This window comes from Procambarus clarkii, chromosome 83 (genome assembly GCF_040958095.1).
Source record: "Procambarus clarkii isolate CNS0578487 chromosome 83, FALCON_Pclarkii_2.0, whole genome shotgun sequence".
NCBI classification, from domain to species: Eukaryota; Metazoa; Arthropoda; class Malacostraca; order Decapoda; family Cambaridae; genus Procambarus; species Procambarus clarkii.
Window position 1 is genome coordinate 8,692,030 of NC_091232.1, and position 17,207 is coordinate 8,709,236.

The 17,207-nt window shown below is 44.0% G+C and overlaps 1 protein-coding gene across 2 annotated transcripts in view; it reads right to left on the reverse strand.

Annotated features, from left to right (window-relative positions):
• The window catches only part of f (espin protein forked), a 350,799-nt gene extending 334,883 nt beyond the window's left edge, over positions 1–15,916 (reverse strand). Inside the window, exon 1 of one of the 2 annotated variants that reach the window (XM_069316353.1) lies at positions 14,890–15,916. In XM_069316353.1, the coding sequence (XP_069172454.1) occupies positions 14,890–15,515 (626 nt within the window). In that variant the 5' untranslated portion in view covers positions 15,516–15,916. The remainder of the gene's footprint in view (positions 1–14,889) is intronic. The other variant, XM_069316354.1, reaches the window with a different exon arrangement.
• Positions 15,917–17,207: the final 1,291 nt, after the last annotated feature.

A 17,207-nucleotide genomic window follows, 5' to 3' on the forward strand; every position in this document is an offset into this window, starting at 1 on the left:
TGCAAGAACATTGTCGCTCTGTCAACAAATATCCTAATAACTTTCGGGCCAGGTATAAAATCTGTTCCGCTCCCGGGTAGGAAGAACTTAGACCGGAGCGGAAACTCTCAGGTTCAATAAGATCACATTACTTACTTATTCACAGTAGAAGTTAGAACTTTCAATATCCTGTCTTGTGCCCAGAGAAAAGGTGAGGTTAGGTGTTGGGCTTAAGGCTTATCAACCTCTATAGGGATATAAAGGCCACCACAATAGTTGTCTGAGCATCTAACAAATATACGTTATTTTCTTAAAACATAATTCAGGACTAAATTAAACTCTTAATGCATATGCAGCAAGCACAACACACCGGACAAAACCCAGCGCTTCAGACAAAACACGACATTTATGGACAAAACACGAGACACCATCAAATAATATGCATCATATCAGAGAAAAAAAAATACTCCACTTGGGACTAACACCACTAAAATTACTATTAAATCACCGAAATGGAATATGCTCAATGATAATTTTACATTTTGTTACAAAAATATTCCTACTGGAGAATAAAAAAAACATTTCAGATTTATATAGTTCTATACAACATAGATAAGTTTCTTGCTAGAAAAAAAGAATGTCCCATTGAATATCTTAGAATCAAAAGCTAAACGCTTCTCTACATATATAGGTGGTTAATACCTCTTGGTGATAGGTAGATGTTTTGCAAGTGTTGAGTAAGTTGATACGCTTGCAATACGCCCTTAAAGATCACACATTTTTCTCGCACAAAGGAACGGCTCCAAGTGTTGCCAACCTCGGGTGATAAACGAGGTCAAATTGCTGCAATATATATGGCTGAAGCCCTTCTGAGGGATGGTACAAGACCAGGTGTGTGTGTGTGAGGCATTTGCTGAATAAATAATATTGTACTCACCTAGTTATATTCACCCGGTTGTGCTTGCGGGGGTTGAGCTCTAGCTCTCAACTTCCTCTTTATGAAAAGTCGGAAGTTGCCTTCATTTCATACTGTACTGCATTTGAGGTTTACATGCTCAAATTCGTGTCCACACAATCCTGCATTTGTCAGAGTTCAAGTCAAGTAGCCATTTCTCCGACCATCTCTGGAGACTGTCTAGTTGATCTTGTCATGTATTGCAGTCCCCCTCAGTTCTGATTCGCCTTACTAGCTTTGCATCATCAGAGAACATTGACAAGAATGAGCTTACTTGCTCTGTTTGAATTTGTACATATATCACCTACAGGATGGGCCCTTGTACCGACCCTTGAGGTACTCCACTTGTTAACTCTCTCCAGTTGATAGCTCTCCTCTCTTTATGACTCTTTGTATTCTTCCTGAAAGGCACTCCTTCACCCACTTTAGCACTATTACTGATAAACTAGCCTCTTTTTTTCTCGTTTGCATATGATTCACATGTGATGTGTCAAAAGCTTTCTGACAGTCCAGGAAAATGCAGTCTTACCTTGTGCTGTTCTTCTCTTCTAGCTATGTCGTATTGTACAGAGTATAATTCAGGTACATTTTTCCACCACTGCTCTCTTGATAGTGATAAGAACGTGGCAGACATTATGTTCTTGTCTGGGCACTCTAATGATAATTTGTCTGTCTTACCTGTATCGAATAGGCTAAAAAAAACAAGAGATTTAATTATCTTAGTCCTTCCTCGTAGCCCGTGTCCTTCAGATCTGGAACTAGTTTGGTAGCGTTCCTTTAGAATTTGTTCAACTTTGTTTTATATTTAACACAAACGCAGCATTTTCCATAATTAGGTAGAATTTGATTTCAGGAGGGCACCACATCCCTGCTTAGATAACAACCCAACAGCACCACACCCGCCACACCCACCACACCTGCAACACCACACCTGCAACACCACACCCACAACACCACACCCACAACACCACACCCACAACACCCACAACACCACACCCACAACACCCACAACACCACACCCACAACACCACACCCACAACACCCACAACACCACACCCACAACACCCACAACACCACACCCACAACACCACACCCACAACACCACACCCACAACACCACACCCACAACACCTGCAACACCACACCTGCCCCACATGTGAATGCTAACGCGGTGTCAGCCTTAATGCCAAGCTTGATCTTATCACGAAGACCTTGAACCAAGAGGCCCTAGAAAGCCAGCAGTGCCTCTCTAACCGTCCCAAACACAGCAGTGCCTCTCTAACAGTCCCAAACACAGCAGTGCCTGTCTAACCGTCCCAAACACAGCAGTGCCTCTCTCTAACCGTCCCAAACACAGCAGTGCCTCTCTCTAACCGTCCCAAACACAGCAGTGCCTGTCTAACCGTCTCAGACACACGTTATCTTTCCAGAGAGTGCCAGCCCGATCGCAAGGTTAGCTTCGAGCTGGATAAATACACATGTTGTTCCATTAGCACGTTCTTCAAGTGCCAATATTTACCGTATCAACATTGCCTTTCTCAAGAGTTATATTGGGGGGGTGTTAGCGCCATATTCACACTTATGTGAAACCTGGTTCATCAAACATTTTTACTCATGTTTTTTGATGAGTAATATTTCAAAATGAGTAACAACATGATGTCTAACAGTGTCATATCTCTCTCTCTCTCTCTCTCTCTCTCTCTCTCTCTACCCGGCATCATTCGGCCCTATGAGGACGTAAGTGCGCGAAGGAGAGGAGTGTTTTATGTTCGCGCAAGGACACAACCTCAATGACATTCCTGATTAACAGTATAATTACGGAAGAGTAAATTGACTATAAAGGCATTATCCTTGGTAAGTGGTGTGTAACAAGCTCTTGTGGGAATGGACATGAAGGAGTAGAATGTGTGTTGCTTAGAAGGAAGCAAGGAAGGAAGGAAGGAAGGAAGGAAGGAAGGAAGGAAGGAAGGAAGGAAGGAAGGAAGGAAGGAAGGAAGGAAGGAAGGAAGGAAGGAAGGGAGGGAGGGAGGAAGGAAGGAAGGATGGAAGGAAGGGAGGGAGGGAGGAAGGAAGGAAGGAAGGAAGGAAGGAAGGATGGAAGGAAGGAAGGAAGGAAGGAAGGAAGGAAGGAAGGGAGGGAGGGAGGGAGGGAGGGAGGGAGGAAGGAAGGAAGGATGGAAGGAAGGAAGGAAGGAAGGGAGGGAGGGAGGGAGGGAGGAAGGAAGGAAGGATGGAAGGAAGGAAGGAAGGAATGAGGGAAAGAAGAAATGAAGGGAATGGAGAGACGTGAGAGACATGTGTCTGTGTTCAGAACACATGTTGGTCAATGATTTGGTTATCTATAGGAAAATGGAAGGGATAAACAATCCACTTATCATTCTCTCAGGTTAAAACTCAGATTATAAAAGCAGAAGGCTCTCTCCCTGCTCTTCACCCCCTCAAGCTTACACTGCCAGATGGGAAACAAACTGAAGATATCTCACTGCTGCGGTGAAACAGGAAATGTTACCCATAAGTATTGTTTCTATCACCACATTCCTCAGCTTAGCAATCATTAAAAACACTGATTAATACTCATCAATGTTCTCAAAATACCAATCTAAGAGTTGATTACAAGTTTTTGAAATGAAGGGAGAAGCGTACAGGAGAGAGAGAGAGAGAGAGAGAGAGAGAGAGAGAGAGAGAGAGAGAGAGAGAGAGAGAGAGAGAGAGAGAGAGAGAGAGAGAGAGAGAGAGAGAGAGCAGGAAGAGAAGGGGAAGAGAAGGAAAAGTGAGAATGCAGGAGGAAGGGAGGTGACGGTAGGAAGTGGAAAATGATACGTTCTGGAAACATGAACACAAATCACTGGTTACTTTTGAGAACTTATCTCCATGTGAGAGACCTTTAGCGGTGGGTTGATGCCCGGCCCAGATTATGGGCCGCCTATCACGACCACAGAGACCAGTCAGGACTGGCAATCGTGTGTGTGCACTTAGTGCACCAATACTTAACTGCTCTTTTAAACAAATCCAAATATGCAAATATATTCAGGTGCACATAGCATGCAAATTTATTCTGCTTTTTTTTACACTTCACACATTCGGTGTCTCGATATTTCACAAATATAATATAAATGAAGATATGTATTAGATGGAAAATAGCATCGACTCACGATGTGATTAATTTAGTTTATCCTATTTTGATGGACCATTACGGGATTGTCCTCAGTGATTACTGGGCCGTCAGTGAGTACAGGCTGCTCTCTGGACCGTCACTGAGAACAGGCTGCTCTCTGGACCGTCACTGAGGACAGGCTGCTCTCTGGACCGTCACTGAGGACAGGCTGCTCTCTGGGCCGTCACTGAGGACAGGTTGCTCTCTGGACCGTCACTGAGGACAGGCTGCTCTCTGGACCGTCACTGAGGACAGGCTGCTCTCTGGACCGTCACTGAGAACAGGCTGCTCTCTGGACCGTCACTGAGGACAGGTTGCTCTCTGGACCGTCACTGAGGACAGGCTGCTCTCTGGACCGTCACTGAGGACAGGCTGCTCTCTGGACCGTCACTGAGAACAGGCTGCTCTCTGGACCGTCACTGAGGACAGGCTGGTCCGTCCTGGACCGAGTAAATAGGAAAAAAAATAAGTCGTGTCTGTACATTAGGTCCTCGACAGTTAGATAGGAATGTTCCAAGAGCTAATAGCTCGATCCTGCAGGCACAAATGGCAAGCACAAATGATAAATAAATACACACATACATTAAGCCTTCCGGACGTGATCTTCAACCAAAATGAGAAAGACATTAATAATGTGGAATTTAAAGATCCTATTAAGAGTCAGCACCCAGTGCCCCCTGATCCTTTACTACATAATATAAAGGGAAACATGCAAGAAATCACGCAAGCATCAAAAGGGAATTAGGTGATAGAAAAGGGAATTAAGATTATGTATGATTCTGGGAGAGTTGCAATGGATGAAAAGGTTATATTTTATGACATGTGAGAACAAGTCAGATGCAGCTGCACAGAGACGGGTGAGAAGAGTCACATACCATCACTAAGGAATTAAGAGGCAAGAACTATGAATCATGCAGGCGATGGATCAGAATGACGTGGCTAAAGAGTTGACTCCCGACCCTCACATCTGAAAAAGAAGAACCGACGACGGTTCGATCCTGGACCATTATTAAGTCGGTGTATTACACGATGATGGTCCAGGACGGAGTGAACCGTCGTCGGTTCTACCAGCAGGATTGTAAACTTCGAAAAGTTACGTCTCAGAAACAAGAGGAGTAAAAGATCTGTCAGTAGCATACTCTAGAAATTCAAATAGCTTTCAGAAAACTCAATAAGGAGGCCTTTATATACTTAAAACCACCTACGTGAGACAAAAATTCACACAAGTAATCTTGAAAAGATATAGAGGATTGCATAGAGAATCATCATAGAAACACGCATGAAGGGGTCAAAATTAAGATAGATAGAGACAGCTCCTAACTACGCTAAAAAAACTAACAATAACAAAAAAAAGTTGATATGACCAGAGAAATTTAGGTCAGGAGTGGTGGCATTAAACCGCTGGAAAGGTGGTGTACAGGAACCGATGTCCGATTCTCTTGGCACAAATATATAAACACCCACACACACACTAGCTGTCCCACGCCAATACAGCCTTCACCTGTACAAAAGTATAAACTTCTAATGTGTATTAATTGATACACACACACGGGGCAGCAGGACAGAGCTTAGTGAGGCGTGGAGTGGAGGGCGGGTTGAGCCCGGCAACACTCACCCCCCCCCCCCCCACCTGCCCTTAAGATGAAGAAGGTCAACATCTTCGCTACGGCATACTTTTTACTGAAGTTATTAACTAATCCTTCAGAACGAGCATCCCTCAGACCAAGAACACCATAGACCAAGCATTCATCAGACCAAGAATACCATAGCCCAAGCATTCATCAGTTCAAGCATGCCACACACACATCAAGCAAACAATAGACCAAGCATCCCAATAACCAAACACCCAACAGACCACACACATCCCGCTCAACGTAACACACAATGGAACCCCGACAACCATTTTTGATTTACGTCAGGAGCGCGGCGTGGGTCTCCTTCCCAGCAATGCCGTCCTTAAAGAACGGGATGCCAGCGGCGGACTGACCGCACCCTCTGACCACACCCACCTCACATCAAAACGCCTTAAGACTCGTCTATAAACCACACTATCGAAGAATCACAGGCACCCCAAGCCATACGCGGGGTGGGGCACCTGGAGGTCATGGGTATCGAACCACTAGACGTTTCAGTTTCTGTAATATATGGTGGTATTGAGAGGTCTGGCGTCCTGGGACGTCCTTGAGAGGTAAGAGTCCAGTTGAGAAGTAGGACAAAAAAATGAAGAACTGGGAAATATATGTCCAGGCAGGACACTGAGGCAGTTCCTCAGTGTCCTGTCAGGATGTTGCATCGCTGACTGGTAGAGGGGTAAAGTGAGGGAGTGAGGAAGGTGAGGAGAGAAAGATAGAGAGAGAGAGAGAGAGAGAGGTGAGGGTGGAGAAAGGGATGTGGGGTTGGAAGACAGGAGGAAAGTGCAAAACTTGGCAAGTTAGCGATTGTTAGTTGTGGCTGACTTGGTTGTAAGTAGCTGATGAGGGTGATTGATAATTATGGCGGTGATTGTGGGTAGTGGTTGTGATAGCAGTGATGATTGTGGTTAGTAGTGGTGGTGATAGCAGTGATAATTGTGGTTAGTAGTAGTGGTGATAGCAGTGATAATTGTGGTTAGTAGTGGTGGTGATAGCAGAGATAATTGAGGTGGGTGGTGGTGAAGACATGATTACCACAGAAATTTCTCAGGGGAATTAAGAGGGTAGATAGTCATATTATTTAGCACGGATGGTATTCACACATGGGAACACAGGTGGAAACTGAGTATCCAAAAGAGACAAAGAGAATGTGTTTAATGTTTTCAGTATCACAGTACTTAACATATGCAATGCACTAAGAAGGGAGATGGTAGAGACAGACTCCAAATACAATTTCAAATATTGATATGATAGAGCCAAGTAGGCTTAGGAACTTGTACACCAATTGAATGGATGTTGAGAGGCGGAACCAATGATACGAAGCTCAACCCCGGCAAGCACAACTAGCTAAGTACAACTAGATAAGTAATTAAACTGCCGTTTGCTTCTAAAATTCTATTAAAGACGCAAAGATGGAGAGTAACTAGTTTGTTGATGACAAAAATCCTGGCAATGACGCAAATGCATAATATTTTTTGTTAATTTAGGGCAAAATGTAATCGACTTGAGGCGACCATTTAGTTCAGTTATGACAGGTTGAAGGTGAGCTTGTTGGTGGACTGTTGTCTTGTCTCGTGCACTCACACTCCCTCACACTGCTGCTACACTTACACTCCCTCACACTGCTGCTACACTCACACTCCCTCACACTGATGCTACACTCACACTCCTTCACACTGCTGCTACACTCACACTCCTTCACACTGCTGCTACACTCACACTCCCTCACACTGATGCTACACACACACTCCCTCACACTGCTGCTACACACACACACTCCCTCACACTGCTGCTACACTCACACTCCCTCACACTGCTGCTACAATCACACTCCCTCACACTGATGTTACACAAACTCCACCTTTCCTTACCCTGTAAACACACTCATTCTTCCTTCCCTCAACGTTGCTGGCACACTTTACATTCCCATCCTCTCACACATAACACAGCTTACACCACTCACCATTTCTCTGTTCGCACTCATCAGATGCACTCAAGTGTCCCTTTCACTCTTTTCCTCAAACACTAAACACTCTCCCCTCTTCACGCTACACTAGGCACTCCACACCCTTCTCCATCCTGGTCACGCCACACTAGGCACTCCACACCCTTCTCCATCCTGGTCACGCCACACTAGGCACTCCACACCCTTCTCCATCCTGGTCACGCTACACTAGGCACTCCACACCCTTCTCCATCCTAGTCACGCCACACTAGGCACTCCACACCCTTCTCCATCCTGGTCACGCCACACTAGGCACTCCACACCCTTCTCCATCCTGGTGATGCTACACTAGGCACTCCACACCCTTCTCCATCCTGGTCACGCCACACTAGGCACTCCACACCCTTCTCCATCCTGGTGATGCTACACTAGGCACTCCACACCCTTCTCCATCCTGGTGACGCTACACTAGGCACTCCACACCCTTCTCCATCCTGGTGATGCTACACTAGGCACTCCACACCCTTCTCCATCCTGGTGATGCTACACTAGGCACTCCACACCCTTCTCCATCCTGGTGACGCTACACTAGGCACTCCACACCCTTCTCCATCCTGGTGATGCTACACTAGGCACTCCACACCCTTCTCCATCCTGGTGACGCTACACTAGGCACTCCACACCCTTCTCCATCCTGGTGATGCTACACTAGGCACTCCACACCCTTCTCCATCCTGGTGATGCTACACTAGGCACTCCACACCCTTCTCCATCCTGGTGATGCTACACTAGGCACTCCACACCCTTCTCCATCCTGGTGATGCTACACTAGGCACTCCACACCCTTCTCCATCCTGGTGATGCTACACTAGGCACTCCACACCCTTCTCCATCCTGGTCACGCCACACTAGGCACTCCACACCCTTCTCCATCCTGGTCACGCCACACTAGGCACTCCACACCCTTCTCCATCCTGGTCACGCCACACTAAACACGCCACACCCTCTTCATCCCCTTCCCTGTGTACCGGAATAGGATTCATCAAGCCTTTACACAACCCCCTTTGCGAAACCTGTGCATCTTTCTATAATCATGGCGACTTTATATACATTTATTAAACAGTTTACGAGCTTCGAAACTTCACAATCCACAGTTATTATTGTTGTAAACAGCGTCGTAATGCTTTGGAGCTAATAAGCTGTTTAATAAATGTAAATAATGCCGCAATATATGTTGAAAGATGTACAGGTTTCGTCGATGGCGACATAAGATAATAATACACAAGGAAGTCAGAATAACGTGATATATCTATGATCATTTTTTAGGAGCAGGACGGTGGGATCGAATCAATGTACTGGGTTTCCTAAGACCTGCACTCGTTGTTGTTGTTATAAATTCAGCTACTGGTAACTAAAAGTTCCAAGTAGCACGGGCTATGGTGATCCCGTAGTGGACTTACCTGGCACAGGAGCGGGGCTGTAACTTATAGACAACCGACCTGCACTCATGGATACGTTATATATATCACGATCCATGGGTTAGGTGACAGAGGTGACGACCTCTCCGTAGGGTGCAGTCGCACCTCCACAGATCTCCAGTATCAGCTAATGATACTGGTAATGGCTCCAAAGGGCCACCACTTACGGGCTATTCATGCCCATGCCACCTTTTGGGTGGCTTAATCTTCATCAATCAATCAATCGGTTAGGTGAGAGTGTGGGGTGACCCGAGGACGCTTGTTCGATCCATCAGTCCTGCTCCAAAAATGTTCTTGACCCAACAGTACTTCTGATTGTCCAAGGTGTTGCTTTGAGGAGCTGTTAACCGATCATTAAACTCAGTTGCCTAATCACCAACTCAGTTGATGAGTTGGTGATTAGGTTCTACATTCGTGTTCGCGCTCTCGTGTGCGCGCACCCACATGCGCTTGCTTGGTGGAGCGTCAGCTCTTAAGCCCTCCAAACCAATACAGAAATGCAATAACTCTGGACTCTCCTTTTATTATCATATGAACATTTTCAACGCGTATTTTGTTACCTTTCAGTCCATCCTTTACGACTCATGTTCTCACATAGCTGTCCTTACCTAAGAGTGTCAGCACGGGAATGTAAAATATAAGAGAGAGAGAGAGAGAGAGAGAGAGAGAGAGAGAGAGAGAGAGAGAGAGAGAGAGAGAGAGAGAGAGAGAGAGAGAGAGAGAGAGAGAGAGAGAGAGAGAGAGAGAGAGAGAGAGAGAGAGAGAGAGAGAGAGAGAGAGAGAGAGAGAGAGGTATCTATCACATTCACTCAGTTTCCGAGTATCACACCAGGAACTGATCACAAAAAGTAGCCCCCCGCCTCCCCCCCTCGCGTCAGAGACAGACTCCTCTTACAACACCTTGTCACACCCTGGTGGACGGGAGACACTCTTGACCACGTAAAATAAGACAGGTTCTCGGCACGGCGTCTTGAACCTATGTTGCTACTCACTTTCACTCTGCCGTTTCATCCTCATCTTCCAGCATCCTGGAAATCTTATCGCTGTGTTAGTTTTATATATGTATCTAACTCGTGCCCTTTACAAATACTTGTGGGGGCTCGAGTTTTGTCTCTGGGGCGTGTGTGGTAGTTTCTAATCAATGGTTTCCGTCACGTTTTCTCCTGAATCCACTAATGAGATTTGTCAATGCTTCTTCAATCATATCATGACACTTGTTCACTATCACTACCACTCCCAAACCAGGGAGCCGGTCGTCCGAGCGGACACCACACTGGACTTGTGATCCTGTGGTCCTGGGTTCGATCCCAGGCGCCGGCAAGAAACAATGGGCAGAGTTTATTTCACCCTATACCCCTGTTACCTAGCAGTAAAATAGGTACCTGGGTGTTAGTCAGCTGTCACGGGCTGCTTCCTGGGGGTGGAGGCCTGGTCGAGGACCGGGCCGCGGGGACACTAAAGCCCCGAAATCATCTCAAGATAACCTTGATGTTTTCCTAAGGTCTTTTGGGTCTCATTGGAGTTATTCTTTAACATACGTCTTTTCATTCTGGTCCCTCTCCAGTGTCAAACTATTTATGTCTGTCCTCTTGATTTCCCATGAATATTTTGTCATAATGATGACAAAATGTTCCTTGTTTATTTTAAACTGTTCCTTATTTATTTTCTTAATCTTCAGATTAAGGCTCGGCTTCCAAAGCCTTTCCACGTAACCCGTTCCTTCCAGATCTGTGATCTGTAAGGTGGAGTACCTTTTTTTTCACTTTGTCAGCTCCGTGACATGTTTGACGAGGCCAGAATTCCATGGTTGCTGCACAATCATAAATAGAATTGGCCAGACCGCATGAGAGCGGTCGAGAAAGATTTCCTAGTGCTAGTATATCCCAGGCGTCAACCAGGATGGTATAATGAGTACAGGATATAATATAACCAAGAGTTGGTGATAAGGAGTGGCAATAGTGTGGGATGGTGAGAGGGAGAGAGAACAGATGTTGTAGTTTTTGGCCAGATATGTAGAACAACCCGTCTACATATGTGCCCAGATGCTAGTATATGTTGACGCTGTGATGATGTGTGCCTATTCGTTGTCAAACATAACGCTCAAGGTATGTTTACAAATATTCTCAAATCTGCCACCAGGGAGCTTCACGACGCTAAATCTATGAAACAGTTCCATGCACCATACACCAGAGATGAACATCTCAAACTAATAAGCTTCGATGATCACCATATAGCACACGGATACCGGCCAAAAACTTAATATGAAAAAATAATACAATTAGAAGCCTGTTGTATCCATACCTAATTAGTTTACGTTTGTAGCATTCAGTATTCTGAATGAATATTTCTTTTAGATTTTTAAAGCTTGTAAAATTTTGTTGATGAATGTAACGTATTCCACTGATATGCTTGGTTAGTGTGTGTTCCAGTAGGGAGGCTTCGTATATGTCGTCTTGCTGGGGTTGAACTGTAGCTATTGCCATCACTTACTCGTCTTTCCCCATGCCATTTTCTCTGTTGTTTAAGATTCAGCTACTGGGAACTAAATGTTCCAAGTAGCACGGGCTATGGTGAGCCCGTGATGGACTTACCTGGCACAGGAGCGGGGCTGAAACTTGCCATTTTCTCTCCTTTCGTCACCACATTATACCCCCATCCCTCTCCCCACCTCTCTCTCTCTCTCTCTCTCTCTCTCTCTCTCTCTCTCTCTCTCTCTCTCTCTCTCTCTAATACTCCTCTTTCCTTTCACATCTTCCGCGTCGTGACCCAATGGCAGTTGCTTTTGCCAAGACTGGTTCTGGGCGCCTGTAATAACAACTTTCCATTTTAATTTCTTGACCTTCTCACAAGAAAGGGAGAGCACTCAGGAAAGATTCTGAGAAGGGAACCGAGTCCTCCTCACTCCCTTCCTAACACACAGACGCAGGAAAGGGTTCGAGGGGGTCTTCATAAGGGTGTCAATGTTCGTAAACAGTTTGATGAATCACGGCGTCTAGCGGCCACTATGACGATTAGAAAGAAAAATATCTTGAGTAATCACGTAACTGCATGATAAATCCGGCAGGCCCGAGACTTCATCGTCACGCTGGGAGTCGCTGCCTCTGTTCCTACGATAACAAGGCAGTAGCGATCCGGCTGATATACACCAAGTTAATTGATATCCAAACCACACATCAGAAACTGCAGAAACGACGATGCTTCGGTCCGTCAAGGACCATTATCGCGACTTGGTAATGGTCCAGGACAGACCGAAACGTTGTCGTCTCTTCATTCTCTGATGTGTGGTTTGGATTTATTGTGACTCAGCCAATTTATTGTGACGCAACGTCTGCATCAAGTTTCTTCGTCCAAAACAAGAAGAGTGTGCGCATGGTAATTGCGTCTGGCTGGTCACATCTCACTCCTCCCACACAAGCCAAACAATACTATTACAAGTTATGATCGGTATTTTAGTTAAATATACAACTAGGAGATAAGGGAATAATGGAATAATGGAGGGAGGAATCATTGGGACTTAATAACAACGTACAAGATTTTATAAGAGAAATAATTTAGTAGATAAAGATGAAATGTTCAACATAAGGAAATGAAAAATGTGAGCAAACATGGAAGCTGAACACAACTGAGCCACGAGACGAAAGGGAAAACATCTTCAGAAACCATGAGTCATTCCACTGAGCAACTGATAGCTTGAACTGTTCCTCATGCAAAAGAGAAAAAAAAATCCATTTAAATCCCTTCTGCATCCCACAGCACTTAAACTATCAAATGAAAAAGTAAAGAATGACAAAACACACTATCACTTAAACCCATCAGAGACCTTGCAACATTATTTCAACAACAAATGTTGTTGAAATAATGTCTCGTCTAATCACTAGCAGCCCTAACAATAACAAACTTTAACGTTAGATCTATGGCTATGCGAACATTTCTTCATATACGTTTTGTTACTATGACAACGCTGACATTTATAATTCTGGGTTTTAGGTATTTATATGGCAAGCCCAAGCCTACCCATCTTGTGGCAACCCAAGAATAGTTGGACTTTTGCCAGGGACAGGACGCCTGTGTATATATTATATAATTTGACCTATATCGAGGTCCCTCAAGGTCAAACTACTGACCCTCCCCCAGGATGTAACCCCACAACAGTTCCTTAGCTCCCGGGTACCTACTTGCTCCTAGGTAAACAGAGGCATTAAGGGAAAGGAAACGTGCCCAACCATTTCTGTCCCTCTAGCAAAACCGATCCCGGGATCCATGATTGTGATTGGAGAACGAAGCCAACAGTACAATGAGATCTGATGTTCAGTGGCAGTTTAATGATTGCATTTTTGTATGCCTTAATATGCCTCCTTCTGAGGTAACATATGCATGATTATTTGCATGGTATCCAAGCATCTGTAGGTCTACAGCAACATGCCTGACGCCTCTAACATTATGGCAGCCTCAGATTATATATTAAAATGGGAAAAATACAAGTCTATGAGAACCTCTATCGAATAGGTAGCATCAATTTGTGAAGTTTTATGGCAACCCAAATATCCAAGTATATGTAGTTGCGTGGCAGCCCAAGCATGGCAATATTAAATGGCAGATGTTCAGCTGTACGATCACGAACCTCACAGTCGGCATAACCTTCTCTGCCCAGTACATCCCACCACCAAAAAAAAAACTAAAATGTGTCGAGTCTAAAAGTCGACTCGGCTGAATAATCTCAAATTACTTCTTGTTAAGAGTTAATGGCTTCAGATTCAGTCGAACAAGCAATCACTATGGTGTTATTGGCCGACCGTACTTCCTGATAACAGTTCAATGCAAGCAGATTAGCTCAAGGTGCGATCATTGGATTTAGCGTTAAGGTCGAATTAGCGTCGGATAAGTGAATTGTATGGATGTTAACTGCATTATGTTAGGCCGTATAAGTTCGACATGAATAAACTTAATAGGTAATAGGATAAGCCCGGAAGCTATATACTTTCGGCAGGATAAGTATCCCCTTGGCCATATAAGGATAAATATCGTTAGAGAATGCCGAATATGCTTTTTCCACGGTTGAAGACGAGTTAGATAAGAGAATAAACTACACAAACACATAAGAAGACAAAATTTTACGAAACTAACGGGTGATATGGAACGTATTCTCAAATGTTATCATTTATATGTATGTATAGATCTTGTATATCTAGTGCTACCACCAATGTATACAGGGGACACAGCCTTGGAGAAGAGAATAAAATGCATTCAGAGAATACCTTACAGATTTTCCTTAACATATGTTTGGTATTTTCTTTTCCTACCACCCCATATTTTTTTTTTTTTTTGTATTCATTATAACTTATTTAGTTATACATTTTTTCTAATATAATGATAAATTGGGAATACGCGACATGACATAAGGGGGGTATATATAGCCCTGTGTTTTGCTAATTCAGAGATGTCACACCTCATAATGTTAATTAAGTCCTGATTACTTTACGTTATTTTAAAATTTAGTTTAGTCTTTATATGTAAACGACAGCGTGTACCATCATTATGTCCTTTTCAAAAACCTTTCAGTTCGAAACAATGTCAACAGTTTATTTTCTGCATGAACTTAATCTGTAGCATTGAGACTAAGGAAGTTTCACGGGTTAAGCCAGGAAGTCTGCGTACAAAAAAATAGCGGCATGTCAAACTACGGATCAGATCCAAACAAACTAGAAATTAAACGCTTCAACATGGAAGAAATCACGAGAGTCACATTACCTTTCCGGATCGGGCATCTGCGTGGCGTCCCTGGCAGTGATGACCCGGTCCTTGTTGTTGGTCTTCTGGAGAGCGTTGGCTGTGGCGTTGTTCTTGGCGTTCTGCCTCGCCTCTTCCTCTTGGAGCTCCTGCAGTTTCTTCCTGTACTTATTGAGGAAGCTGCACCTGTTGGCGGAGCCGGTGCAAGGCAATCTGTCGCCTTCGAAGCCCATGTTTGTCTTGCCCAAGTTTTCCTCAGAGTCGATCTCGATGAAGTTGGCGACTTTGACGTTGTCTTGAGAATCAAGTTTGCTGACACAGCACTTGCTGCTCCTCCTGCAGATGCAGAGATCTTTACACTCGTCCGTGAACTGTGTGGACTGGGTCTTGACGCTGCTGTAAGGTGAGATCTTACCGTCCCACTCAGATGTGTCAAGATCGCAGGCCGGGTTCATACAAGCCGTCTGGACTCTTGGTCTGCACTTTTTGCACTTCTTCCTGCGTGTCAGCTTGCCGATGGCCGAGAGTTTGGAGATTCCTGTGTTTTTGACGGAGAATATCTTGTTTCGACGGAGGTGGAAGCCTTCATTCTTCTTCCTCTTCACCCTCACCTCCATCTGCAGCCGGAACAGGTCTAAGATGCACATCTTGAGAGACTGTCAGTTCAGATGATATAACGACTATTGTTTTCACTGAAAATTTTCACTGTTTGAGAGAAATTTCTCTATAGAAACTACTCTTTATTCCACAGTTAAAATTCACTATATATACAAGTAGCAATGAACGCATTTTGAATAACAAAATCGAAAAAATTCATGTTACTGGTAATTCACACACTATGTTTTTCCTGTTCAAGAATGTCACTGTCAAAAACAATATAATAACCGTGTGTCTAGTGAACGACACAGCGCCAGGAGTCACAGGGAAGGCGGTGGGCGTAGTACAGAAGGTGGACGGTACAGTACAGAGCGCTGGGCGGGGCGCGCGCGTGGCGTCGTGAGTGGCGCTTGCAGCAGAGCAGCCACCTCGTCCTCTCTCTCTGAGTGCTCCCGGCACACTGGCGTCACTTCACTTGACGCTGAGCTTGCCCGCCACACCTGTCGCACTTCTGAAGGTCACTTCTCACACGGCGTCTTGGCCAAGCTCTACTAACACCTGTGTTGAGCCGGACTGAGCACTTGGTCATAACAGCCCCACCTGGATACCCCTGCCCAAACCGGTCACGTGGTCACGCTTGCCCAGCTTGGTCGACACCTTTACGAAATGTGTAATGATCCGAACACCTTGTTTGGTAGGCACTCAGACACACACATCAAGTACTTTAATGTGAACGTCTCATAAGCAATGCATCATATTAACTAATTATTTAGTAATTACATTACTAAATTAACAAAACCAAAAAGTACCTAATTTCATCTTCATAGTTTCGTACTTAGTGCTTTAATATCGCACTGATCTAGTGCTACCCAAAATCCCCCCAATACATATGTACCTAAGCCATACAACTTTACCATTGTGATAATTGCTGTCATCTTATATATGCTATCAATATGTTTTATTGTGCCTACTAATCTTTGTCAAATTATCAATCAAGCTATCAATGTTATCAATCAAAACTATCAACGTGCTTTAATATTCCTACTAATTTTTTTCAAATTTTTCCTACAATGTACTTTTAACATTTTATAAATTTTGCTAGAATTTACCTACTTAATATTATCTGTTAGATTAAGGATCTGCCCGAAACGCTGTGAGTACTAGTGACTTTACAAGAATGTAAACACAATGTTATGTACTCTCACAAACCCAATGTACCTTCTTGCATATATATAAATAAATCAATAAAAAATAAATATATAAACATATGACACGGTTCACTGTTTCCTAATTTAATTAACTCGGTTTAAACAAGTTGCATTTATAAGTCTAAATATATGATTAAATATTTATTACTCATGTATAATCAGCATATTTATCCTTGAGTTGGGATGTTTGTCTTCCTCTTAATAGGATATAATACATATTGCCCAGGGTTTGGAAGACTATGTCATAACGTTAATAAATGCAATAAGCATTGCAGCAATTTGTCATAAAATTTCAGCTGTTGCTAGGATTTCCTTGACAAATTAATAATTCCGGAGATTTTTGAATGTATATATGGCTATACTCGGAAGGCCCATGAACCTGGAGTGCAGTCGATTGAAGATTAGCAACAGGGACTTACCAATTGAAGCTGAACCCTGTCACACATACAACTAGGTAAGTACACACACACACACGTTTATCATACACGAGAAATGTTTCTGAAACTTAGCCAAGTTACACAGGCTGAGTAACAT